At 38.2% G+C, this 26,060-nt stretch overlaps 1 protein-coding gene across 1 annotated transcript in view; it reads left to right on the top strand.

Moving 5' to 3' along the window:
- The first annotated feature begins 22,925 nt into the window (after positions 1-22,925).
- COL3A1 (collagen type III alpha 1 chain) overlaps positions 22,926-26,060 on the top strand; it is a 50,709-nt gene continuing 47,574 nt past the window's right edge. The window contains exon 1 of the mRNA XM_084523710.1: positions 22,926-23,145. Within this exon, the coding sequence (XP_084379836.1) occupies positions 23,067-23,145 (79 nt within the window). The 5' untranslated portion in view covers positions 22,926-23,066. The remainder of the gene's footprint in view (positions 23,146-26,060) is intronic.

Below are 26,060 nucleotides of genomic sequence, written 5' to 3'. Positions count from 1 at the left end.
GAAGTTCTTGCAGAATTTTCTGTGCTCCATGTTGTGGCCACTGCCCCTTGTCCTGTCCCCACATACCACTGAAAAGAAGTTGGCAAAAAAACTCCGTCTCCCACTCTTCAGGTATTTATACACATTGATGAGACCCCCCTCTCAGTGTCCTTTTCTCCAGGCTGAACAGCCCCAGGTGTCTCAGCCTTTCCTCATAGGGGAGATGCTCCAGGCCCCGTATCATCCTTGTGGCCGTCCACTGGACTCTTTCCAGGAGATCCCTGTCTTTTTTGTACTGGGGAGCCAGAGAAACCAGAGATACACATATAATAATAATGTGAAATGCGAACATCCTTTTTTTTTTTTTTTTTTTTCTGTCTATTGCCTGAGTCATACGTAATAAGCAACATGAACACAAAGGGATAACTTTCTTGATGATCTATTTTCTGTTAAGTGCTGTCTGTATAAAAGTCGGAGTATTGCTGTAGGCTACAATACTTCTTTCTGCAGGTCTTGTCACCAATATATCTCAGCAAATGTATAGTGCAACTATATCATGATGCCAATATTTTAACCCCGTTTCTTTACTACACATTCTTTTTCTTAAATAAAACAGTTCACATCCTAAGAAATATCCATGTTAGAGTATCAGTTAAGTTTAGATTATGTTAAGCTTAGCCTAAATAGATAAGGTTAAAGTCTAAAAAATAGGGCTTTAGACCATGATCCGGGAGAGCTTTTGTGAAATGTTTTCCTGACCTAAATGGGATTATTCGGGTATTTAATCTTAAGTGCAAAAGCTTTGCCAAACTAGAGCACTGTTTAACCATAATACCTCTCTTGCTTTTATAGACTTAAAGGGAAATATGGGAAAGCTAAGCAAAACAACCTCAAACAAGATCTGTGTAACTTCTTTGGTATATAAATATCCCTAGACAGAGGAGAGAGACAACCAGAAGCACCACTTGAGAAATGGAATTCAAGGCAAATGTGAGTAAAAGCCTTCTCTTGAAAGCTTGCACAGAAAACTTTAGAATACGTTTAAGACAGAGATATTTGCCACATTTCTTATTAACATTATATCCTCAAAGCCTATTAGGGAATAAAGACAGATGAATTTTTTTGATTAATTTTAGTATTACAAGCCTCAAAAATCCTGTCATTCCCAACTAAGCCTTAAGCATTAAGGCTTTCTCATACTCACAAAGTATCCATAAAGAAGAGTTACTGCCATCCTAGTATCCTGGAGCAATGGGCTCTACATTTTCAACATGATAATTCTGAATAATTTTTTCACTCCCCTGGACCTATAAAACTGGAAGGTTGTTGTTGTGATGCCTTACCCATGTGGACACCTGTTTTCTTTCCCACATCATTTTTCGTGGTGTTACTATCTTTTATTCCTAGTTTCAGAGAGCAAGGCTTAAGTCTTCTGTAATCCATTAGACATCCATAGTAGCTTTTCCTTAAATAATTTTCCTATACTATTTTCCAGTTTTGAGAACAATGACTGTAGTTGTTGTTGCATTTACTGTAGGTAATCTCAGTGTGGAAAAAAAAAAAAAAAAGCAGGAGCACTGGTTCACAATTCTGTACTTTTGACAACCTTGGAAGAACAAGCAAATCCAAAGCTATAGTACACACTTCTTAGTGTTTTATGTTTTAAATTATGTCCCACATTATGTTATGTTTTAAATCCATGTCCCAACAGATTTCATAGCCTGATTATTCAATAAGCATTTTGAAATCCTTGCTCTACTGAAATGATAAAGTTACAGTATAACTTACAAGAAATATTCTGGCACTTTTTTCTGTCCGTATCTGACCCAGCCCTCATTGTTGCTTTAGGTAAACTCTCATCTTATTTCAGAAATCAGTGAAATTCTCATTCCTGTCGGGATGATCTATGTTCTGTCTACTAAACAGAAGCAAGCATACAGACAACAAGCTAAACTTCTTTGGGGAAACAAAACAAAACAAAAAGGAAGGGAAATGCTCTTTCTAAAGAGCAAAGGGGAAATTCTAAGTCCCTTTTGCACAGAGCAATTTCATACCTTTGTCTCTCTGTTGCAAGAGGAGGCTGCTAGATTGCATGTTGTCTAGAGAGCCAACAGCTGGAGGAAGCTTTTGCAGTGGTTTATAAAACAATGAGGAGAGTGAAAGAGGAATAAGGAATGGCCGTGAGCTGCCCTGAACTACAGGGCATCCAACAAGACTCTCAAGTGGCTATATCAAACCACACAAAAGGAGCATTTCTTCATGCAAAGCAGCACAGTTCAAATGGTCATGGCCATGGGCCTTCCCATGGCATCTTGTGAATGCTCTTTGTAGAGGTTCACAACCCTCCTGGAGGATGCACAGGGAGGAAAAAAAGAAGAAAATCACATTTGGAAGCTATTAAACACCAAACAGCACTTGTGACTTAGGAAATCCCCAAGCTATAAATTGCTAGAAGCAACTCTACTGCAGGAAAGTATCAGTTTATTACTGCCCCGCTCTTCCTGAGGGGTCTGCTGTCGGTCACTGCTCAGACCATCGCGCAGGGCTGAAAGTACCTTTGGTCTGATTCAGTAAAGGGGAAATAATATTTTTGTGCCAAGTAAATGATGCATGCAGTGTTTAGTAGTAAAATCTATGATATACCATGTTTCATCATTCAGAGGACCATCTTAAGTGAAGTTTGATATGTTTCTCACCATGTAAAACATTCAGTGAAGGAAAGAACACGGGGTACAGAACAGTTAGTTAATTTGGGACTAAATCACAGCTCTCCAATAATTCTGCAGAAATATATGAGGTGGGTGTTTGGCATTAGATATTTACAAAGATGTTTACCCAGAAAAGACCCAGTTTTCTTACTGGTAACTTAGATTCCCTGTTATGTTTGTTTCTTCATAAAATAAGGCCATACTAAGAACTCTAGTCTGTATGTTTTTAAATGGCTAGAAATATTTATCAATCAAGTGATTTCTCTTGTAAGTCTCAAGCATCTAGCATTTGCAGTTTATTTGCGTATACAAGCATTGATATCTTCCTTGGGAAATTACAGGACTCCATGGATATATATATATATAGGATATTATAAGAAAAAGCATGCAAGATTTTGGATGTCTGTCTGAAACACAGTGAAGTAGTCCCTCTCACTAATGAGTTCTTTAAATTGAAATTAAAGTCTCATGACAGCTGATAGTTTCACAGAATACTCTGAGGGAAATGGGGGGAAATGAAGGAAATGGGTTATATGCTGTAGAGTATACGTAAGTATATAAGGCGGTAACCAGATACCTATGATTGCAGAACCAAAATAAACACTAAGTTCATAGGTTTTGTAAGGCTTTGTGTACATCACAGTTAACAGTGACAAAACCAAGACCAGGGCACTTAAAACCCTGCTGTTGCTGATGCCAGTGTACTTAGATCTGAGTAATACATTGTACTGTTTTTCAAAATTACAGGAATTTGTAGACATCAGAATTTGTAAAAACAGAATAAAATTGAAGCTCATTCTTTTAGTGAGGAGGGGAGACATTTTTAATAATGACTTTGTGTCATCAGCTTAGAATACGTACAAGTAGTTGGCCTGCAGATGAAATTTGCCATGGAGACAGAGCGAGCGAGACACAGACCACATAAGTATGTACAGTATGTTATTCTTATTCATTCCAAGGGCTGTAATTCAGCAAAGGTTTTCAGCCTGTTCTTTTAACTTAATAAATAGACCCACTCCATGCTCTTCTTCCTTCTGTGCAAGAATAAAGGGCTGATGGTGATTTATTTCATTTATTTTCATTGTTTCCAAATAACAGTCTTTGGTTAGATGATGTACAGGTGAGAATATGGAAGTGTTCAGCCCCTGCAGCATTCACGGTTGTATAACCCTGCTCCAAAAAGTAGTTTGAGCTGTAACGTTAGTCAGCAACTCCTTGATTTCATGCCCTCAAAATTTCTAAGCTAGTTCAGAGTCGTGTTGTATTTCCTTACAGTTGATCAGTACATTTCTGCTTTAAAACTTATCTAATCTGCCTGAGGAGATGGCATTGAGTTGGCTGTTTTTCTTCTTTATGTTATGTCCATGTTTTAAAAATTAGGTTCATTTCTTTTGAGAGGCTGACATAAGCCTTACAACTAGCTGAGACTGTTAATGCTGAGTTGTGACAACAGCTATTTTTTTAAAGAAAATAGGTTTTGCATAGTCTGCCATTCCCCACTATTTCTATATTCTCGTATCCCACTGTCCAGCTGTCATTTCACCGTTGCCTCTGGCTTTAAAATGGCTTAAATCTGCTTCCTGCCTACCCATGCCTACTGTATGGCTACTTGAGGTCAATCTCAGAATTTGGGTGAGGAATCTTCTTCCATTTTCTGTTATTTTCTGTTTAATGCTTTGCTTTATCACCCCTCAGATTAGTTCATGTCTTTTTTACCCCATTATGGAGCTTTGGAAAAGAAGTCCCTGTGTAATAATGTGTAACTTTTATTAACTTTTAATTCTTGATTCCTGGACCATGAACTCTGTATCTGTGTGTATTTTATAAACAGCTCTTACTTATAGTAGCAATCATAAATACCTATTGAGATGATCTCTGTCATAAAACATGCATTTGCCAAAATCTTATTCCTTGGACTTCCTTGTGGAAGATTATTCTGTAACAAAGAAAGAAACACTGATTCAAGGGGCAATACTATTTACCAAAGCTAAGTGTGGTATTTTTAACTACTGGCTTCTACAACACAGAGCTCTACAAAAAGTTCAGGATAAAATCTAATGCAACCCACGCCATCAGGAAATATATTTTCCCTTAAGTAGCATCTCACATCCCCTAAGAAAACATGTGGACTAAGAACTACAATCCTATAAGACCACATCATGTTGCCTTAAATTCATCAAGAACAGACCTAATTTAACTGTTTATATTTATAGGATATGTGAACTTGTAATGTAGTCCTATTACTTTGAGAATTTGAGTCTTGATTTCTAAATCAACATCTTTTAGAAATCTTTTAAGTTAGTAAATGTGTTCCTTGCCAAACCAAGCAGCAGCAACAGCTGTTTCCTTTTGTATTCAACATTGACAAGCCACCTCTCAGTATGTATAGAGGACACTTCTGCACCATGAGTTACCATTGTCTGTAGCTACTCATAGCTGCAGAATGGCCCCATCTGAGAAGGATGAGTTTTCACAGACAACTTCTAGTTCAGAATCTGCTCCATAGATCGCTCAGTGGTGGCACAGAAATTGCAAAACTGGCAGTTGTATGTTAGGATCGGCAAAAAAAGAACCCATTTATTGACTCTGGTGAAGATTACGGTTCTCACCAGCAGCATATGGTGTCATAATTAGATGTTATAAAGCTCATGTGTGGAAAAATACTACCAGACTTCTGGTTTAGAGTACAGTGAAGAAAAAAAAAAAAAAAAAAAAAAAAAAAACTAGCAAGGAGGAAGTTTTGATCTAGGAGCAAGTGCAACACTTTATTCACAGGTTCTTCATCTTTCTGAAACCTTTCAGAGAGGCATCTGTATCTAGTGATATGTGCTTAACAATGAGATGCTTCAGTGTGCTTAAGTAGGAAGGGAATCTTCAGAGAAACAAAACATCAGGGGCACAGTTTGAATTAGAACATATTTACCTAAAAATATATTACTGTTAGAGTAGCATAACATTGCTCACACTTTTTTGCTGTCTACTCGTGGCCTTGAAACTTTGATTGCTTTCATCCAAGTGCAGTGTTTCCTCTTCACATACAGATACGTGCCAGGCAGAGCCAATCTTAAGTGTTAGCAAACTCCCATCTGCTTATGGTAGTGGATATCAGGAAGCAAACTAAGATTGAAGTCATTTTATCTGAAAAAAAAAAAATAAAAATAATAATCCTTTAACAGAAAGTACAACATCAATTATTTGAAATGAAAATCATCAAAAGTAAACGTTAGCCCATTTCCCAGTGTTCAGGTAGGCACATTTTTTTCTGAGGAGCAAAATGCATACCAAGCAAAAGACAAACATATTAGTACCTGAGGTGGTTAAAAAGATGGATTCTAAACCAGGCCATGAGGACACGAGTAGCCATCCAGAGTGGAGATGTCAGTCAGACTAGTATAGTTGCTCAAGAGCAGCATTAAAACAATTAAATGTAAGCGGTTTAATTTGATTTTATACTCTAAACATAAATAGTTTTCAGAAAATAAGACTATAAGGTCTTCTGGCAGTTTTTAACTTCTGTTTTCTTGGTATGCTACAAATAAGCATAGAAATAAACATTTTAATAGAATTTGGCATTAATAGATTAGTAAAGGATTATTTTGACAAGTCTTTGCATATTGCTATAATAGTACACTACAAGTATACATTTCTAACAAAAGTAGAAAAATGAAGGATAGCATTGCATTTATATATAGTAGGAAGTGAACCATCACAAAATGTGAACCAGAATACTAAAACTGAATAAGTTGATGTGTCATGCTGTTATCCATTGTTCCATCCCTGGCATACAGGAGGGAAATACTGGGTTTGCTAAATGCTGTAGTCAAAACAGCTCTCTGGTTTGGCGTGCCTGTAGATATTGCCTACTGCTCTGGATGCCTTCAAATGCTGTGTCAACTGTTCATAATCCTGTATGGAGAATTACTCCTCTCTTTTATACAAATTGATAATTTTCCAAATATGCTCATCTTTAGTTACCATTTTAATAAAGACTCCTCTCCTGAGTATACTCACATAATCTTGGAGACTAGAAGTGGAAAGGACTTATTAGGTCATCAAGTTTATCCATCTGCCAGTGTGTGATTTTGCCCTACAGTAAACTTTGTAATTCTTGGTACAATGATATTTTAGGTGCACAAAGGGAAACAGGTTTTATCAGTTTAGAAAAAAATAAAATCTGTGGACAGAGGTCTCTCATTTGCAAGTTTTATGTGTCTTGTTAACCTCAGTGAACATAAAGACTGAAAGGTTTTGCATGTTCTCCTTTCAGAGCGAGACTGCAGCCAGTATTTTTGCCTCAATTACATTGAAACTAAATAATAATAATAATAAATGTTTGAAGCTATTCCTCCATTATTCATCTTTTTTTTTTTTTTTTTGCATCAGAACTTTCATACTATACTCTCTAGGTTGTAGAATGGATTGAAGGGTAAAATTAACAATATAAACTGTTCAAAAACATTAAGATTTCTCTCTTCTTTTCAGTAGTTTTTTTTATTGATGCAGGCCCTAGACCAGAGCTTTTATTGTCTTCAAGAAGAGGTAGGGATGTAATGATGAGGCTCTGCAGAACATCTCCCACACTATCTCAACCGTGAGATATCTTTGTTTTCCCACACAAAGGATGATGCTTTTTGGATTTTGATTGATTTAGAGTTACCTTGTTCCCGTCAGTGGAATCTTGTTGAGGTTAAGTCATTGAATCAGGCTCTGGCAAACACTCTTGTCTCATGTCATTGTAGCAAGGTACGAGGTAGACAGGGATCTTCAGAAGAGCCATCATACAGCTGCTAGTTTGCTCTGGTTTTTACAATTCTTTTGGAATTAAGGCTTCTAGATAGTCAAAGATGAACATCTTTTCTCAGCTAGGTGTACTTAGTGGGTCCAAAGTTTCCACTGATATGCTCACAAAGCATAGAAGTAGACAACACAAAGAAACATTAACGCTTTGATATATTTGCAACTACATGCATATCTAAGGTCTGTTTTTAAAACTGTCCCACTGACACTAGGTTAGTTCTGTAAACAACTGTTCTGTGTCTTTATTTGGGAGTTCTGAGCAACTTTTTTTTGTTTCAAGACTCAGGAAATAAGATTGCAGGAGCTGTTCTTCTCTAAGTTTAGTTGTTTTTTTTTTGGAATGTATCCACTAAAATAGTTGCCTAAAAATTTGGACATGTGTTGCTAACAATTAACCTTGTATTTAGTATTTCATTTCTCTTTGCTGTAGAAGTCTTGGAGGAGAAAAATAATCCTAACATACAGAGCACAGCTGCAGAATTGAATACAGCTGCAGAATTGAATACAGTTTCTATGCAGTTAGAATATGCATTAAATGTCAAATCTGTTGATACCAAAATATACTTTATATACAGAAGTAATTGTTTCCTATATATATAAACACGGTATTACCAGAAAAAAAGTTATGTTTTGAATTCAGACTCTTAAAAGCTCTCCTAACACTAATTTCTAGGCAGGGTTATTTGCTTTGTCTTCATGAGAGCAAGTGAAACATCCAGGAGCAGGATCTGAGTGGTACACACCTCAAAATTCCTTGTTAGTCTTGAAGAACACAAAGTGGGAAGCATTTATTCAAATAATTCCACTGAATCAGTAACGAAGTAATGTTGAACTTTGATCTTTTAATATGTAAGTTATAATAAATTAAAAAAAAAAAATCTTTATATTTGAAATAGGATATAAATCTAAAACATCAAACAGTAAAAAAAAAAAAAAAAAACAATTCATTCAGAACTGATTAATTTGATTCTGCAGCTGAAGCTTGTTTGCCCCACGTTATTTACAACAAGCATTTAGTAATTTAAAACGTAGAAAGTTACTGACATCTTAGGAGTTTTCTAGAAACAATAAGTCAACTGTTCGTTTTTTTCCCAGGCTGTTACAGATTTTATTGCTATCTAATCTAATGTCCAGAAACCCACTGTAAACACAGACTGATGTAAAGTAAACACTGAAGCCTCAGTATCAGATAAACAGAACACTGACAATTCAATTATTTTTTTTCCACACAAGTTTTCCCAACTTAATTCACATCAAACTTTCCATATGTATCAATTTCCATGGGACTTTATAAACTTTACATTGTTGTTTTTTGGGTTTTGTTTTTTTGATGAAGTCTAAAATTTTGCTGGCTATGCTGGGGGTTTGATGACACTGCATGCTTTCAGTAGATGTGAATTCAGAAAACAAATGCAGCATTGTGTATATTGACAAAATGTGGAAATAATACAGAGGTCAACAAGAAAATATTTTCTTCTTTTTCTTCTTCCAGAAGAAAAAATGCTTTAACTCTTGCGTGAGTTTTCTGTATGATTTTTGTGAAACTTTTGTGCTTCTTTGACATTACCTTCCACAAGAGAGTGGTGTATTAGTGGAATCTTTCAGAGACGTGTAGAAAAATTTTGTCTAAAGACAGCCTTTGTCATAAATGTCATGAAAGCTAAGGAGGAGAAAAAAAAATAAAAAATAAAGCTTGAAAGGTGGTATATAATAAACTAGATAAAGGTGCTAAAAGGGCATTTGATAATTAACACTGGAGAGAAAGACAATGGAATGTTTCATGAAGAAAAAAAAAGCTATTGATGATGATATTATTTGATGTATTAGGGAAGTGTTAGGGAAGACCAGAGTAATAAAGTGCGAAACCAAAACCAGAGGAGTTGAGACTACCTTTACGTCTAGACACTGCTGTGGATGTTATTAGGCATTAAGAGTTTTTATGCAGAATAAACAAATTCATACTTCTTTATCTGCCAGCACAGGCAAAAACTAATTTTGTAGATCCAATATAGTTATCTAGTTTCTTAGTGTTTTTTTTTAGCTCACTCAGAAAACAGTCAACCATGGTCTGAAAATTTCTAATTAGGAAAATACCAGGGATATTTTTATTGAAACGCTGGCAGGAAATGGTGCATTAGTGGTATTTTCTTAAAAACTATCAGTTACATTTCTGCTTGAGTTATCTGAATAGAAAATACAATATAAGAATACTGAAGGCAGAAATAAAAAAGGACAGTGAGCAGGTCAGAGGTGCAAAACTCAGCCTGGAATGGAAAAGGCAGATGTGGATGGGATAAAGGAACTGTGATCCAAACATTCCAGAGAAATGCGCAATAGCTTGTGCAAACACTCCCCTCAATAATTAGTGCCCAGTTTTGCATGTTCTGAGGATCAGAGGGATTTTCAAAGTGGACAATACAATGAAATTCAACCCTGGTGCCAATTCCTAACTTCTTTCACCCTAACTGTATTTAGGCACTCCATAACTAATCAATCAAGATATTAATTTAATATTTTCAAGTAAGCTAGTTTCTACCTATTGCATAACATCAAAGTTTCTGCAAATTATTGCTGTCCCAGACATTAAACAGGAAGTCAGTCAGTGCTGTGTCTGCAGCTCCTTACAGGGAAGGCACAGAAGTTCAAAATTCGTAGCCAACATCCAAAATAGAAATTTACCCAAGCAGGTTAGAACAATCCCTGAGTCAATGAACATTATTTTTGCTCCTCATAAATTTATCCCCACCCCCCAAAAAAAGCAAAGTATCAAAGAAGCTTTTAAATAAGCTTGTGTTCTTCAGGAAGATCATGCACAGAGAAACAGGCAGTTATTTGCTTATATGAGGGAATGGGTGGAAGGTTAGCAGACAGATCCATATCTCTGTGCTTCTGCTGCAGCAATGGCTGAAGGAATTGGCTGATCATTTTGTGGGTGGTTCTTTTGCTTTGCAAAGTCTCAGCTGAATAGCTGCAGCTCTCTTCAGCCTCTCTGCTTCCCAAAGTACACAGAGAATTGAGGAATAACTAACAACTGTGAAAATAACTCGGGCATCCAAATATGCTATCCAAGGCCGTCATCTCATGAGACAGGCCAAGCCTTTGAAAAGAACGACCAGTTTATAATAAAATATGTTACATAAAAATATGTCATTTAAAATATATCCAAGAATATTATATATTAAAAAAAAAATAAGAAGAAGAAGAAGAAGAAGAAGAAGAACAGGTACGCCTTAAAGAAGCTGAATTTCTTGAAATTGCAGCTTTGTGTCATAAGGATAAATAGGACGGGAGTTAAAATTTTCAGATAATAGATTTCAGGATTCAGATATATGAGTCAAAGACAGTTTAGGGGAAAAAAAAAAAGATCTGGTCAAAAAGAACAGACTGAAAAGATAAAAATGATATATGTGGGTTCCTGCAGATTGCAGGAAAACTTATTGTACTTTTCACTAAGAAAATAAATTATTAATCTACTATTCAGATGTATAAACTGAACAGAGTTAAAAACCACACTTGATCAGCAAGGCCTTTCTATTAACTACATTTTAAAGAATTCAAAACTTCCTCATCTCTAAATTTCTGAGTGCACTCATTTACAAAGGTTAAAGGTCCGTGAAGTGTTTTATGTCTCAGGGTTAGCTCACTCCAGAGGGCATTCCGGAGCACAAGTGGGTCAGTCCTCACAGTAATTATTTTCATACATTTTAAGTTTCATTTATTAACTTGTCAAAATATCTGACTCTTGTTCAGTTCCGTGGGTGGAGATGGTCGCGTGCTAAAGCCAATCTTCTGATCTATCATTGCTGGCTTTGCCCCATGAGCTTGGAGGCCAGCCCCAGTAGAACAGCTCCTGCCCAGCTCCACTTTAGAAATGCTCCAGGGGCTTTGGTGGGGCTGAGGCAAGGGCAGCAGGGCAGGGTGTCAGCCCTCTGGCACTTCTGCAGTGGCTTGCTGTACCCTGAGGTCCTGGCTTTCTTCCTTTCACAGCATCCATGTCTCTCATCTCCACATCTACCTGCACAACTGTCTCTTCTGCTTCCTACCAAAATCTACGAGTTCTCCCTTTTCCTGGCCATTCCAGTAAGACCTCCTTGTGACTTGCTCATTCACTCCTTCAGTAGCTGCTGTATGTTTTGGTGGCTCCCATAAGTTGTGTTTGAAGGGAGAACAAAAAGGCGTAAGTCCCACATTAACTGTACAGAGGTTAGATGGTTAACCCACTGCAGACAAGCGTGCTTTCATAGACATACAGCTGTCTAAAGATAAAGTTCACTAGCAAAAATATTGCAAATATTAATTGTAATGTGTGAGAGGAGCATTTCATAATATTCATTTTACAATATATCACGTGAGAGGAGTGTTCTACAATACCTATGGTCTGATAATTCCAAGGAGTCCTCAAAACTCACAAAAAATTCATATATATTTCTTATATATGAATTTATCACAAAATCACACACACATACAAAAAAAAAAAAAAAAAAAAAAAAGTTAATTTGAATTTGACCGTATGCTCATAGGAAAAGACAAAGAACAAATAGTACAAGCCCTGTGGGGCAATCTTTTCTGTCCGTGCTGGAGATGGATTGGCAGTGAAATAGCAATACAGAAGGAATCTCTGATTTAAATGTCCTTCAATTTTTTTTGTGTGTGTTAAGTAGCAAAATAAGTAGAGAAATAAACATGAGTACAATGACTGTGAAACACTGAAAGGTTAAAAGAAAGAGCAGCTTCTAGCTTTTGATTCCCTCAAGATAGCTGAGACGCTGCAGTGTCAGCCAAGAAGGGACTTGCTGATGCCATGCATCAAAATTGTGTGGTGTTGCTTTGTGCCTCTCTGGGGACAGGGCCTGAGGCATTGGGAGAGCTGGCTCTTTTGGCAGGCACAAGTCTGGATAGCTTGTGTTAAACCTTGATGTTGTGGTTTTTCCATTTCTCCAGATGTGCAGTGAGGTGCTTTGTTAAACGACTGATGTGTAAAATGAATGAGAACAAGGTCTAGAACAGAAAATGCAGGGCATGCAAACAACAGGTATGTACCCCTCCAGATGCTGGTGGGCGCCTTATCTTTTGCAAGAGGCCACAGTTTCCTACTGTTGGAAATAAGGCAATATATATAGGGGTCATATCTGTATCTCCTAGTATCTCAATGCTCTCTAGAGACAAATTAATAGTAACTTTTAAGATTTATTTTTTTTCCTGGGAAGGCACAGTTTGGATGGGCTTAAGTCTGTATTCCCAAGGAGACCAGGCCAGCCTAGATACAGTCAGTGTAACATTTGGGAAGACTAAAGTGTTTCATTGATAAGGAATGTGGTAAGTCTGTTTGTATTGACGTGGTAGGGCTGTGGTGTTTATACCACGTTTGACACGTTCAGGAGTCTGGCTTATGTGTTTATTCAGCTCACTGAAAATAATACATTTCATTTAAAGACTGCAAAACAATGTCTTCTCATCCTCTTTTATATCCCACATCACTTCCAACAGCCATTCCTGGAGTGTTAAGAATTATTCTACAGTGAAAGAATATTATTTCATGTGCTGTTTTTTCCTGACTCTTTCACAGAAACAGAAAATAAGGCGAGATTCTTCTTAATATATAGTTTCTTTCCATAAATCGTTTCATTAAAAAGACCTTGGCGTCTCTCTAAATGTAGCTGATATCTATTTTAAGGTGAGGTAACACTTGCATAGTGAGCATCTATATGTTTTGGTCTTCTAATTTACTCTAAAAAGAATGTCTTCAGAATTTTCTTTCAGCTTGAAGCCTACCAGAAGCTCGGCTCTTAATAGAAGTTCAATCAGATACAGTGCTTCTAAGGAGGCCTAATAACTATCTTTCTCTTTTGAGGGGTGATTAGCTCTGCACCAAATAGATTAAAACTGGCTTGCTCATTGTCTTCCAAAATAGCCAATGTGCTAGGTCCAGAGGAAAATTGGTGCACATTGTTAGGCTGATAATATGAGAAGTTACTCAAGGACAAGTTCTTTTAATTTTTATGATTTGAATTATTTTTTACTCTGCCTAGCAGAAATTGCAATCCACATCGCTTGTGTATTTTTACAAGTACTACATCTCATAAATATTAAAGTATTGCTATGGTCATCTTTGCAGCTTTCCAAAGATAAAGATGAGGTGAATTGTACTAATTGTCCCTTGTTGGAAAATGGGGCTTCAAAAAGGTTTTGATGAAAAGCTCTGAAAAAAAAAAAAAAAAAAAAAAAAAAAAAAAAAAACCTTATTATAACTTTGAGTGGGTTAGTAAATAAATAAAAGCTATTACCTCCTATCTCCCTGCCCAGAGCTTGTGTATTGAATATGTTTGATTTAAATGTATGCTGCTTTTCCACCTATGTGACATTTCATTCACAGGTTAACAAAAAAAAGAATATGACCAAATCGGTGGTTAAAAATTTCAGTGTTGTATGTTGTCATTAGAAAGCTGCTTTAAGCTAGAATTCAAAAACCCTTTGATCACTAATGGGATGGTGACAGAAGTTTGCAGTTGGCATGCACCCATCTTGTCCCACAGATGATGAAGAGTATGTTGAAAAATGCAAGTACATTACAGCCTTCAGTGGCACCTAGGTGGCAAGGTCTCTGGGTCCTTGGTAGCTACCTCAGCACAAACAAAAATAGTATAGTAACTAGTGTTCGTATCATAATGTTGCCTGCACAGGGCTGCAGGTACACTAATTTTGTATGGGAGGTACTGCATTCAAAATATTTTAATGGTAACATCCCCAGGTGCCAGGCTTTAAGACCATGCGGTGTAGCTAGTTGTTATTCATTTGTACAAAATTTACCACACAACTTCCATTTTCTTGATGTTTCTTGACAATGTCTGCACTGGCAGTTGGCTCTGACATGGTATGTGACCCATTCAGGAGTCAAGGGAAGTCAAGTCCCGAGGGAAGCTGCCAACATGGACATAAGGGGCAGATCTAGCTTTGAGGACACTCAGTACCCTTCCCAGTAGAAGTTCATAAATCTTGCTGTGATCTTTCTTCATCATCAAGTTTTAACAGTGACATGCAGTAACTCCATAACACCGTTTAACAGCAGAGGTAACTATAAAATAGTGCGAAGGCCTTATTACAGTGACTTAGCATGTAACAACTTGATGGAACATGTGGCAAATTTACCTTTTCCTTTTTTCCACCAAGGTTTCAAGATGCCATCGCGTGCTGGTGCACCTGTGCCGTAGCCCTCAGCAGGTCCATCATCACCCCCAGAGCCAGGCATGGTGCCACCTGGCTGTGTTTGCAGAGGATGAGTAAGAGAAAGCTGTGAGGTTGTTGAAAGAGGAATGTTGTTTTATTCTGTTTTGCTAGTTAGGAAAAGTAAATATGTCAATGTTTTCTTCGTGATGAAGAACCTTACAGTGTGCTTGTTTTGCATGGTGTTGTTCTCCAAAATCTCTGTTGCACCCAGGCAAATGTGCATGCACATGCTTGCAGGAGTCAACTACAAAACATTATCTTGAGGCCACCCTTGCTATAAAGTAACCCAGCAGCTACTGAGAGAAACCGCCAGGTGAGTCCCTTTGTTGTTTATCTCCCTAAGGCAGTGGCCTTGAATTATGAAAATGGAAGGGGACTGCTCTAAGAACAGTCACGAGGCAAAAATGTCATCGCCGTCTGTATTGATTTTTTTTTTTTAATCAGTCAGTGAAATCTGTTGATAGATTTTGCATTTCAGTGCCTGATTTAGCTCAGAACGTAAACATCACCAGCTGGGCAGCTCTGTCAATAGCACTCAATTTTCAGAGAGGCTAAATATTCTTACAGTAATGTTAACTAAATTTTTCTTCAGAAATTTGTTCTACTCTGTTTCTCCGCTTAAGAAATGTCTTCAGAAATCCAGCCAAAAGCACAGAAGGTCTGACTGTGGTAATCTGCCCTATTTGGACATTAGTAGAACATTAATGAATCATCAGCGTAATGCAAAATTTACTTTTTCACTTGGTGATGGTACTACTCTAGTTCCAAAGATACAGATATTAAGAGTTTGACAGGAATGGCAGCAACGTTTCTTAGTCATAATGGTAAATGTCATTTGGCTGGTGAGAAACAAAGTTGAGGTACACGGCAGTCTTCATGCACTGTAGCTCAGTAAATATGGCACTGGATCAGGACCAGGATTCTGCTTGTATCTTCTTTTTTCTTTCTAGAAAATATTCTGTTTCCTTTATGTTGTAGTTTGCCGTTTGCCTTTGCAAAAATTACACTTCCTAAAGTTCTCAGAGATCTAGAGATGGTATATGTAAACTATTCTTCATCCTGAAATTTCACTACACTTCCAAAAGAAAATATTTCCTCCAGTTTCTGAGTAGTTGAAGTGGTCATGGGTGATATCTTGAGAGCTTAAGAAATAACAGCATTGCAGTGGTTTTGTTCACAATGACAAAACATAAAGAGGCACAGTAAGGCAGCTTATGGGAAAGATAGTACAATAACAACACTGACCTCCTGACCCTTGTAAATTAGGAAGTGCAATTTCTAAATCAAAAACAGCACCAGAAACTCTGGGAATGGAAACAGGCTTAATTCTTTGTTGTGCAAAGAAACCGAGATTTCCATAACAGCAGTTCAGATTTTTGGTCCTGTGGACATGTCCATTTGTTTCAGAAATTCCAGACAGCTGTGTGCTCAGAGTGGCTTTGGGAACAAGGATAGACCAGTGGGGAAGTCATGAGGAGAATGGCTGGGGATCTGCACCCTTTCCGTGACCAGGAGATGCAGGGAAAAGAGGGAGATCTCTATATTCCTAAATGCTCTCTGAGGAATCTCTTTGCAGTCAAGACCATTTTCTCCTGCAATATCTGCAGGGCTGTCTTGAACACAGAGTCTGCAATAAGCCATGTACATTTACCATCAGGGAAGAATGACCCAGACCAGATCTCTAATCTCAAAATAAACACTAACCAGATATAGTGGCATCCATGAAAAGATTCTTTCCACTGCTGCTTCCTTTAATTTTCTGTATGCAAGATTTGTTCAATACTATGGGTCCTGGAACTGATATCTAGCAGGAGTTTGGTGGAACATCCTTATGAGGACAGGCAATTCATCTGGGGCTGAGAAGGTTGGGATTAATTATATATATATTTTTTTTTTCAAGGCATACTCTATTTCTTTGCCCCCTTGTAGTCATTTTTTTATTTTTTTTTTTATCCCTGTATAGTTCCACCAGTTTATTCATTGTTCTGCCATTTGAAAAGTGTTGTTCCATACCTTCAAATATTGATTTAATAAGTAGAAGTAGGTACCTTTTTGAGTTTTCTAATGTGTGTAGAAAATTAACTGCTGAGAAGAATTCATTCTTATATAAAAAATTAAAAAGATTTTGTACCTTTACACTATTTATTTTAAAAAATTAAAAGCATAATCTCGTATTGTTCAACTAAATATATACATATATTTTATGATATTTATTTTCACTTTTTTCATGAGACACAATTGTTAGGAAAGGAGACAGAAAACATCTCTTATCTTTAGGAAGCAAAGAGCAAGTGGATCTCAAATAAGCATAACAATTTTTGTATTCCTAGAATAATTAGAATTTAGGTGTTTGGGCAGGTGGAAAGTTAACATTTTGCGTTAGTTTGTCTGGGAAAACATCTGTTTAGCAAATGCAAAAAGATTGCCTGACATCAACCCAGGACTGGGTCAAGGCAGTATAAATCAGGCTGCCCTGCTGCTACTAGAAAATAAAACTATGGCAAGCACTTGGGAAGTGTAAATTTTGTATATATATTACATTTACAGGTGTAAGCTACGTGCTATAAGCATGTGGAGATATGGGAGAAACAAAAGGAGATGTCTCAAGAACAGCCGCAGAGAAGACAGTTTTGCAAGCAGAAGTCCCTACCACGCATAGAAAGCCCACATTATGTTACAGCAACGTTGGAGAGTGATGAGGATGTGCTTGTGGGCAGGCTGGAAATCTGCAGGGGCTGAGGCAAGAGGAGGAAAGGAGGTGCCTCAGTACAAAAAAAGGTGGATTCCAGGGTTTGCTGGATTCATACCACTGTTACCGCTGTTTGTGCCACAGAGTTTGTGGGGAATGAATGTGAGCTAACTTCGTTCTGTTTTCTTGATGATTCTTCCTGACTGTTTAACTTGGTCACCAGAGTCCACCACAACTTCGTTGTTACTACTTTGGGGTGGTTTTGTGACATCTTTTTACTCTGAGTATCTAATAAAACACCCAGGCTTGCCTAAGCAGATGCTAATGACATTGAGCTGTTACATTTGAACTAGGATTTTCTGTTCTGGAATACAAAACCAAAACCTGCAAGCTCATAAACAGCTTAGCCATAAAGCAGGTTGGGATCAGTAGTATAGGAGTTCTTCTGTGCACGAGGATCCTGTGCATTACCCAGCATAACTCATAAGTGCTGCCACTTCCCTGTAGCAGATACATGTATACCACGGCCTGTATGAGTGTTAGAGTTAACAAGAAAGGAATGCATGTGACAAGAGGTCATGGATCAGAAGAGATCCCTTCAAGCAGATGTGGAGAGCCAGCCTTCCAGGCCACCCAGCAGCAGCGGGGCTGGCCCCGGCGTGGTCTGTGTTCCCTCCACCCAGAGAAGCAGCTGGACACCACCTCTCCATTCTAGGAAACCCATACGCTCCTTGGACACGTGGCACATCTGTGGTCCAGAAGAGAACGTCACACCTGCCTTGTACAGTCAGGGAAAATTGGTCCAATGCTAATCCTGAAGATTTCTTTTTCTTTTCTTTTTTTCTTATATTTTGATGACCAGGGTTTCCTTTCTTGTGGATGAATCTCGTATTGCCATATTTTCTGACCTACTCACAGATCTTCCTTTGCCTCCATTTAGAATAGATTTTTCTAAAACATTAATTGTTTTTCCTTTCTAATTTCTTCTGCTTTGAATCGTGTTAATTCCAAACCGATCAAGAGTTAAAACAATTAATCCTGTGTTCTTTGGTTTTGTTTTTTTCCAAATGATGAGTCATGAGTACGGATGGCCTTTTGTTATTCTTTAGTAAACTCAAACAAGAATATTTATTCCCTCATTAGAAAAAACAATAAATCAGAGAAGAGAAAAATGTGAAAAAAATAATTTAAAATAATTCCTGGCTGTGTCTTACAGTTGTTCTTTTTTATTTAGAAAATTAAAAAAAAAAAATGGGGGGCAGAAAAAAACATTCCTAAAATGTGCTGGATCACTAGTCCTGAAGGCTAAATCCTGGAATTTTTCTGTGTCGAGGTTTTATGTGAACCAACAGCCGAACTGCAGCATGCTTGAGCCATGCTGGGAACTCCACGTGCTCTCTGGAACAGCAGTGCTTTGAGCAGAGGCAGCAGAGTGAAGGTTGGTGCACCCCCACTTCCTCCACAAACTCTGTGGTGCAGGATAAAATACTTTATATGTTAGTGTGATCTCAGACTTCTCTCTTCACAGTCTTATCAGTTTTTTTGTTACTTGGACATATATCAAAACAGAATTTTTTGCACTCGTGTAAAAGCAAATGTAGCTGAGCAACTCACAACTAAATTTAGTCAGAAGTATTTTCTGCCATTTTTATGTTCTGTTGCTGTCCATCTAGAAGCCATAAGCTGTATGTTGCAAAAGCCTTTACATGACACACAGTCTTGCAGCCATTCCATTGAGTATTTTCTTAGGGAATGGGATGGTGGTGTTTCTTTAAAAAAAAAAAAAAAATGCGGAGGTCTGTTTTTTTTTCAGTTGCACAGTGGAAATCTGAATTAGAGATGAGAAGAAAGGATTCCTTGCAAAATAAGTTTGACACCTCGGTGAAAAAGAGGAGCATCTTCTCCAAGGCTTTGCGCCAGGGCCCTAAATTAACAGATTTCATCATTGGCGACAAGAGTAGGTACGTGTTCAATACAAAAAACCACACCCTGGCCACAGATTCTGAGTTCCCCAGCATTCAGTACACCCAAAGGTCATTAAACTCGTTTGGCTTGCATCCCTCCTGCTGTGAAGAGAAAATGCTGTGGGTGCTGTCTGCTTCACCCGTATGCAGTCATAATGTTGGCTCTGCTCTAAGAGCCTTCACAGCTGTGCTGTAACACAGTTAGTTCCCAACATGACTCAGTTGAAGGATTTTATTTAATCTGCACAGGATTTTTGCAAAAAGAGAATTTTCATTTGTGAAAAGCGTTGAAGCTGTGCTAAGGTGAAAGCAGAAGGCGTGTGAACAGGAGGCTGCATCTCAAAAGCTAATTTCCCACTGTCTTAGGAAATAATTTCAGAGAAATGGAAAGATAGGAGATAAATGGAACAATTTCATTGATTTGGCCATCTTAATTCCTGTAATTGTCCTATTAGTCATCAGTGCTGTGGTCGTAGTTTGTATTACTTCTAGTTCATAAACAGGAATGATTAAATTGCAAGGGTTTTTGTTGTTGTTGTTTGTTTAGTGGCTCTAAATTCGGCTCTTCCGGTAGGTCAAGTATTTTTTAAAAGTGGGCTTGAAGAGAAAACAGTCTGCTAGATGTAGCTTAGCAATGTGTGTTTGTTCACTAATAGTGCAATCCAGGGGGAAAAAGATAAAGTCCTTACAAGAATAGTTAGAAGACTTGAACCAGGTTTCACTGACATGGCATTTGGGGGAACTTATCTAAACTAAGTTCCCCTATTTATTTATATTTGCTTTTGGTGATTATTTGCACTATTTTTGGCTTTTTATTCCTTTGAAGTTATATACCCCTTTTTAAATTCCAAGATCCTCTACAATGATTTAAATCCTCCTAGAATAACAGCAACAAAAGAAATCTTGTTCCTGACATAAGACAATGACAAAAACTGAAGACTGGCAGTTCAGATTAAGCTCTCTTGGGGACAAAGGATAGCTACCGGCCTGTTTTACAAGTCTGAATTTTGGGAACTTTCAAAGTAACACTTAGATCATTTGCTTAAGGACTGATCTTTGGTGTAGGTGGACCTGAAGTCACCTGATAAATATATATTTTGTATTTGTATATATTATATATTCAAAATTTCATTGACCACAAGACTCAAATGTACATTAAGAATCCCAAATTGCAGAAGGAGTAGCATGAATACTCCAAAGTTGTCTGACACTGAAATTTGTCAATAGTTTTGGTCTACACATCGTCCATGGTATCCATGGTAAAAAAGAAATATATTCAGTAACAAATTTTTCCAGGTTCCCTCCATGCCCATTCTCTGATTCTGATATGAATACATTTTTTCCAGTTTAATCCAGATGCCAAGACAAAATATGACAATACATTGCACTTTCACTCTAGAAATATAAAATCAAATCTACCACCACTTTTATTTAAAGTTAGCATTGATGAGAAACTCCAATGCAGCTGATTGTTGCCATTAATTATTTTCTGAGTCACAGCAAAGATGCCCCAGAACTCACGGAAGATAATGTCAATAAGTGCTAGTGATTTTTATGGGATGTAATCATGAAGTGATATAGGTTATGTTTCTATTCAGGAATGTCAGAGTTCATTTCTGTACAAATTGAAACATGCAGATTGACTCTCCAATGCCTATCAGAAATAGTATATATCGTGATAAATTTGGCTTCATAACTTAGTTGGGGCATAATTTAATAGCCAAGGTGAACCATCCAGAACTGTTCTTAGAATTTAGATTTTAATTGAATGATCTAGTGTTGTTCTATATAAATTGAAGGAAAGCAGTAGTAAAAATAAGGCATTCGCTAAGGGTGTTCTCTGTTTTTTAAAAAGATGAGAAGTATAAGGAAATATTTGGTGAAAATATGAAAAAAATCATATGAGAATATGAAAAAATGCATAAGTAAAACCTTACAGGCATGTGCATACAGATTTGAAGCCTTTTGGTTAGGATAGATCAATAGCAGGTGGCTATCTGCTTATTGTAGCTAGTTGATATCTATACGCCAGATAACTTAACCTATTAAGTAAAGTGATACTGGGTATGGAAACCTACAGCTGCCTGAAATAACTCTGACATCCCAACACAGACAAGATGGACAATTTGAGAGTATTTAATTCAAGCAGAAAAGCCCTGCATCATGCCTTTGAAAGGTATGAAGCCATTTCTGCCTTCTGATGTGTAAGACGTAGAAGAGACCCTCCAGGTATGTTGAAAGTGTCATCAAATTATTTAAGATCTCTTCATACTTGCTTCACCCCGTTTCACCTCAGGTGACCCTGGCAGAAGATGACTTTCCCATTTAAGTGCAAATGTATTTCAGGTAAATAGGTTTTGAAGTGAGACCTAATACCTATCAGATTAAAAGATAGCCTCACACTGCTTTGATTTTTTTATGCATGCACAGATTTGGGTCCCTTTTTGGGGAGATTGATAAATGCATTATTGACAGGAGACACAGTTCCCTGGGTCACTGGTATCTCAGCAATGCTTAAGAGCAAATGAGTGAGCACTCTTGCAGTTAATGAGCTGGACCAAATTAACCAACTGAGAGTAGTAATTAATTTGATCACTGATTTATCAGAGATGCGCACTGACACAGCTTTCTGCATTCACTTTGGAGTCTCTCAAAGCTAAATTGCCAACAAAACTAAATTTGTAACAAAACCTGTTTAAGCCATTTTATTTGGAAAATAGCTCTGTATGTTCTGATTCTTCTGATTATCAGTAAAGTGTTATATGGAATACATCAAGAACAGAGGTTAATTAAAAATAGTAGTTTGATTTTTTTTTCAGCTATATCTTCCTGTTTGAGGAGCAAAGAGTTAAAAAAAAAAAAGGTGATACTTGTTCTGCATTCCTTTCAAATACTGTCAAATACTGTAATAACAGCATTTAGCTGATTTATTGAAAAATCTATTAGTTTGTGAAATTGGTACCTATACATATATATATATTTATACATACATATATATATATATATATATAATATATATTTAATGTGAGCCTCCTACTCCTTAGGTCACACAAAATCCTGATGTGAGAAAAGCACTGGAACAGAAATGTTGTAATTTTTAGGCCTCCCCTTCGTTAACTCTGATGAATCCTCAGCAGAAACAGCCAAGTTTGCTGCTGCACAGCTGAGACTTTTCAGTTTTGGGTGTCACATCAGGTACTCACCTTTCATCTTTGCTAGGAAGCACTAAGAATTAAAAATTGTGTTTGGGTTGTATGACTGCTGATTTGCATGAAGAATGCTTTGCCCTGGGCAGGCTGCTGCTGGGCTCCTTTTTTTCCCGTCCATACATCTCGCACGCAGCGCACACTAACTGTGCGTATATAGGCTCGGTGCGCGCTTCACACATGCACAAAAGCTCCAGATGTGCTGTGTATCTTGTTTAGTTGACTTTATTCTTCTGTAAAGCCAAGAGAAATATTAATCATTCATTTACTGTTAGGGGATGGGTCTTCTTCTCATATTTCAGTAAAGGGGGTGGAAAAGTAAAGTAAGCCAATTTTTTTCCTATTTAAGGCCAAAGCTGGGGAATGCTTGTGGCTGAGTTCTGTACATGGCCCGGTGCTGGAAGGGCAGGGAACGACCGATGTTGCTACTTTGAATAGATTTTTCTTTCCCCCCCATTTTTTCTTTTTGCACAGAGAGTCTCATGTCTAATATTTAGACATGATGAGCTTTGTGCAAAAAGTAACTTTGCTCATTCTTGCCGTGTTTCAACCCTCAGTTATTTTGGCACAACAGGACGGTGAGTAATTCAAGCTTCTTATGATTTAATGTTCTTGTTTTATTTTTTATTTTCACCAATCACTTAATAGCTGGTAAGAAACGCGTACTGACAGACCTCACCAGAACACTTTTCCTTCACTAATCCAGCAGTAAAGACAGCAAATGCTGAAGCTGAAAGCTGCAGGAGCATGCATTACCCTCCCAAAGTTGCTCTTCGCTTTGCTGTTTGCCGGTGGCTAAGGGGACTGTGCAATGCTCGCTGCTGTGCTGCATTTCTTCTTGTTCTTACTTGTTTTCCTATTACAGACACTGGAGAGTTTTTTGACTGTTTCCTTTAACTCTTGGAATAGCGTTTCAACTGCTGGCTGGGTGCTGTCTGGAAGTTATTTGTCACAAGCAATAGGTCTGCTTCCAGCTTTGTATCTGGACCGCTCCTTTGTACTTGCTTGTTTCCCCACAGCAGCATGGGGCTTTGTTTAAACAATTTGTGCACGGAAAACAGCCTGAGAAATTCTCCTCAGCTCTGATGAAACAGCTTTTAAGAGCAACATATGAAAAATATGTCAGCGTGAGGGGTTTTTCCTTTGACATAAAGCGGGGGGGGTGACTGAATTCCCCTAACCACGATGGTTTCTGTCGTGCATCTGCAGGCTGCTTTGGTCCCTCCTGGGACTGAGCAGCGACTGGCAGTGTCTGTGAGTGCCTGAGAGTGCTTGTGTGTGTGTCTGCCGGACAGCAAGTGAGCGTGGAACTTGGAGAGAGGAAAAAAATCCTTCATATAGAATAATTCAGCTTACTAGGAAGATAAGTGTGGTATGGTGATTTAAGTTAAACATTCCCAAGTGCATCTGACCTTTTTTGGATGTGTCCTGGTCCTGCTTGCTAGGCAGTTGAGATCAGACCTTCCTTACGATAAAGCGTATTTCTTTCTTGTAAATATAAAAGATTTGCAATGTATTTATTCCTGTACTAGGGCAACAAATAACTTTACAAATCACTGAATAAGTGCCGGCCAGTTACACTGCAGCAAAGGAGAGCCAAATGCCTTTAAAGCCACACCCTACCCATCTGTCTGCTGCAAATCAGGAAAACAGCTAGCCAGCTGATATCAAGCCTACCTGCCTAAGCCTGGCTGGAAAGCAGGAGCTTGCCATGAGCCCAGCAGCCGGCTGTGGCAGCCAGGTAGCACTGCCTGCAGCAGCAGCACGCCCAGCACCAGCCCACCTCGCCACGCGTGGGCACGGGTGAGGCACTGCACGGCAGCTGGAATTCTGTAGAGATGAAATGTGGTGTGCTGCAGACTGAGGCTTTGCTATTTCTGCTTTTCCAGCATATATGCTGTGCTTCAGTAACCCTCAGTGATGGCAATATGGGAAAATTTGAGCTAACACATGCTGTGAGTTCTTTCTCTGCTTACAGCAACAAAAGCTATACATATATAATTTGCATTAAATATTTGTAATATATTTCCTCTCTCTCTCTCTCTCTTCAGAGGGTTAAGGAATGTCCAATATAAAAAGAACAAACATTGGTTTTATTTCTCCCAATAAACTGAGGCCAGGTCTCTTTCCTTCCCTCTGGTTGCTTCCCTGGACGTTTCTGAAGTGCAACACATATTTGACTCAAGAGATGGTAAATCTGGGGTTAGAAGAACAATATACAAACGAAGTGTGAGGGAGTATTCTCGTTTCTCTGCCACATTCCTGTTTCATGGTGTAGTAACATTTCCTTCCTGGGCTCCCTTCCATACTACTTACAGAGATGCAGTTACACAGAGAGATTGATAAAATGCAAGTTAGCCTTTCATATATCCAGTAATATCCTCTCCTTGGAATGCTCCTTTCCACACTGCTCAGTTTGCTTTTCTCACAGGGAAAGAGATAATTGAAGTTGCTGGTTATTAGCATTGCGAATCTGTGTGCAGGGCAGTGATGGACGGGGAAGCCAAATTTTCCAGGATTCAAAAGAGAATTTCCAGACATGCTAAAATGCTCTCTCTTGTCAAGAAAAATGTTTATATGGTTAGTATCAAATGTAAGTCAATATAAAATTTTCCTTAAGAAAGCCTGCCAGTAGACAAGACTTGGCAAGATATTAAGGAAACTGCTCAGTATATACGAAGCTTAGGATCGTCAGAAGTACCTCTGGGCTATGTGTTTCTTTGTATGGCTATAATAACTAGGAATGGAGGTTTGAGTACAGCCTCAGGTTGAACTTCTTCAAAAGCCTGGGCTCTGGATGTTGTGGAATAAGAAATTTTCTGGGACTTCCAAGAAGAAAAGCTGAGTACCCTGGTAATCCGTTTCAGCCTGTAAACGAAGTCAGCTTGAGACAATTCAGGTTTTCTGACGTGTGCTGACAGTCGTGGTGTAAGGAGCTGCCAAGCCCTGAGCGTGTGCAGTATGAAATGCCTCCTGGTGACTGACAGCTGGCCTTCAGGTAGATGGGACACATTCCAGAAAGGTGTATTCATTTCCACCACCTGCAGGCACCTTTGCACCCTGCATGCTAAGCTACCAAATAGCAAAAGAACTCTGAAAACAACTTCAGGAAAGAAATCCATCCTCTACCCAGCCCACATGACTTGTACACTTGTGTAGTCTTCAGGCAGTTCATCTTGTCTAACTTGGGTTAGTAGAGTCAGTACAGACAGCAACTTCCAGAAGACAGCTTTAATTTTAGCTAGACTGGCTGGAGGTACTTGGCAATGTACGCTGGCTACACAGGAAGCACATGCACAGCCCTGCTCATGTCGGGGCCAAAAGCAAGCTGAGATGGACCTGGGCCTGCCTCAGCTGTATCTGAGATGAGTAAAGGCCGTCACGTGGAGCGTGACACTTCTCATATGTACACCCAGCAGTCCACGAGGGACTTTCCTGAGGTCACCGGGAGAACACTGCTGCTCTAAAAGCAGGGTGCAAGCAGAGACAGAAA

Source organism: Aythya ferina (genome assembly GCF_964211825.1).
Source record: "Aythya ferina genome assembly, chromosome: 6".
Classification (NCBI taxonomy): Eukaryota; Metazoa; Chordata; class Aves; order Anseriformes; family Anatidae; genus Aythya; species Aythya ferina.
Note: the sequence above shows the minus strand (reverse complement) of the source record. Positions and strands in the feature narration are given on the sequence as shown.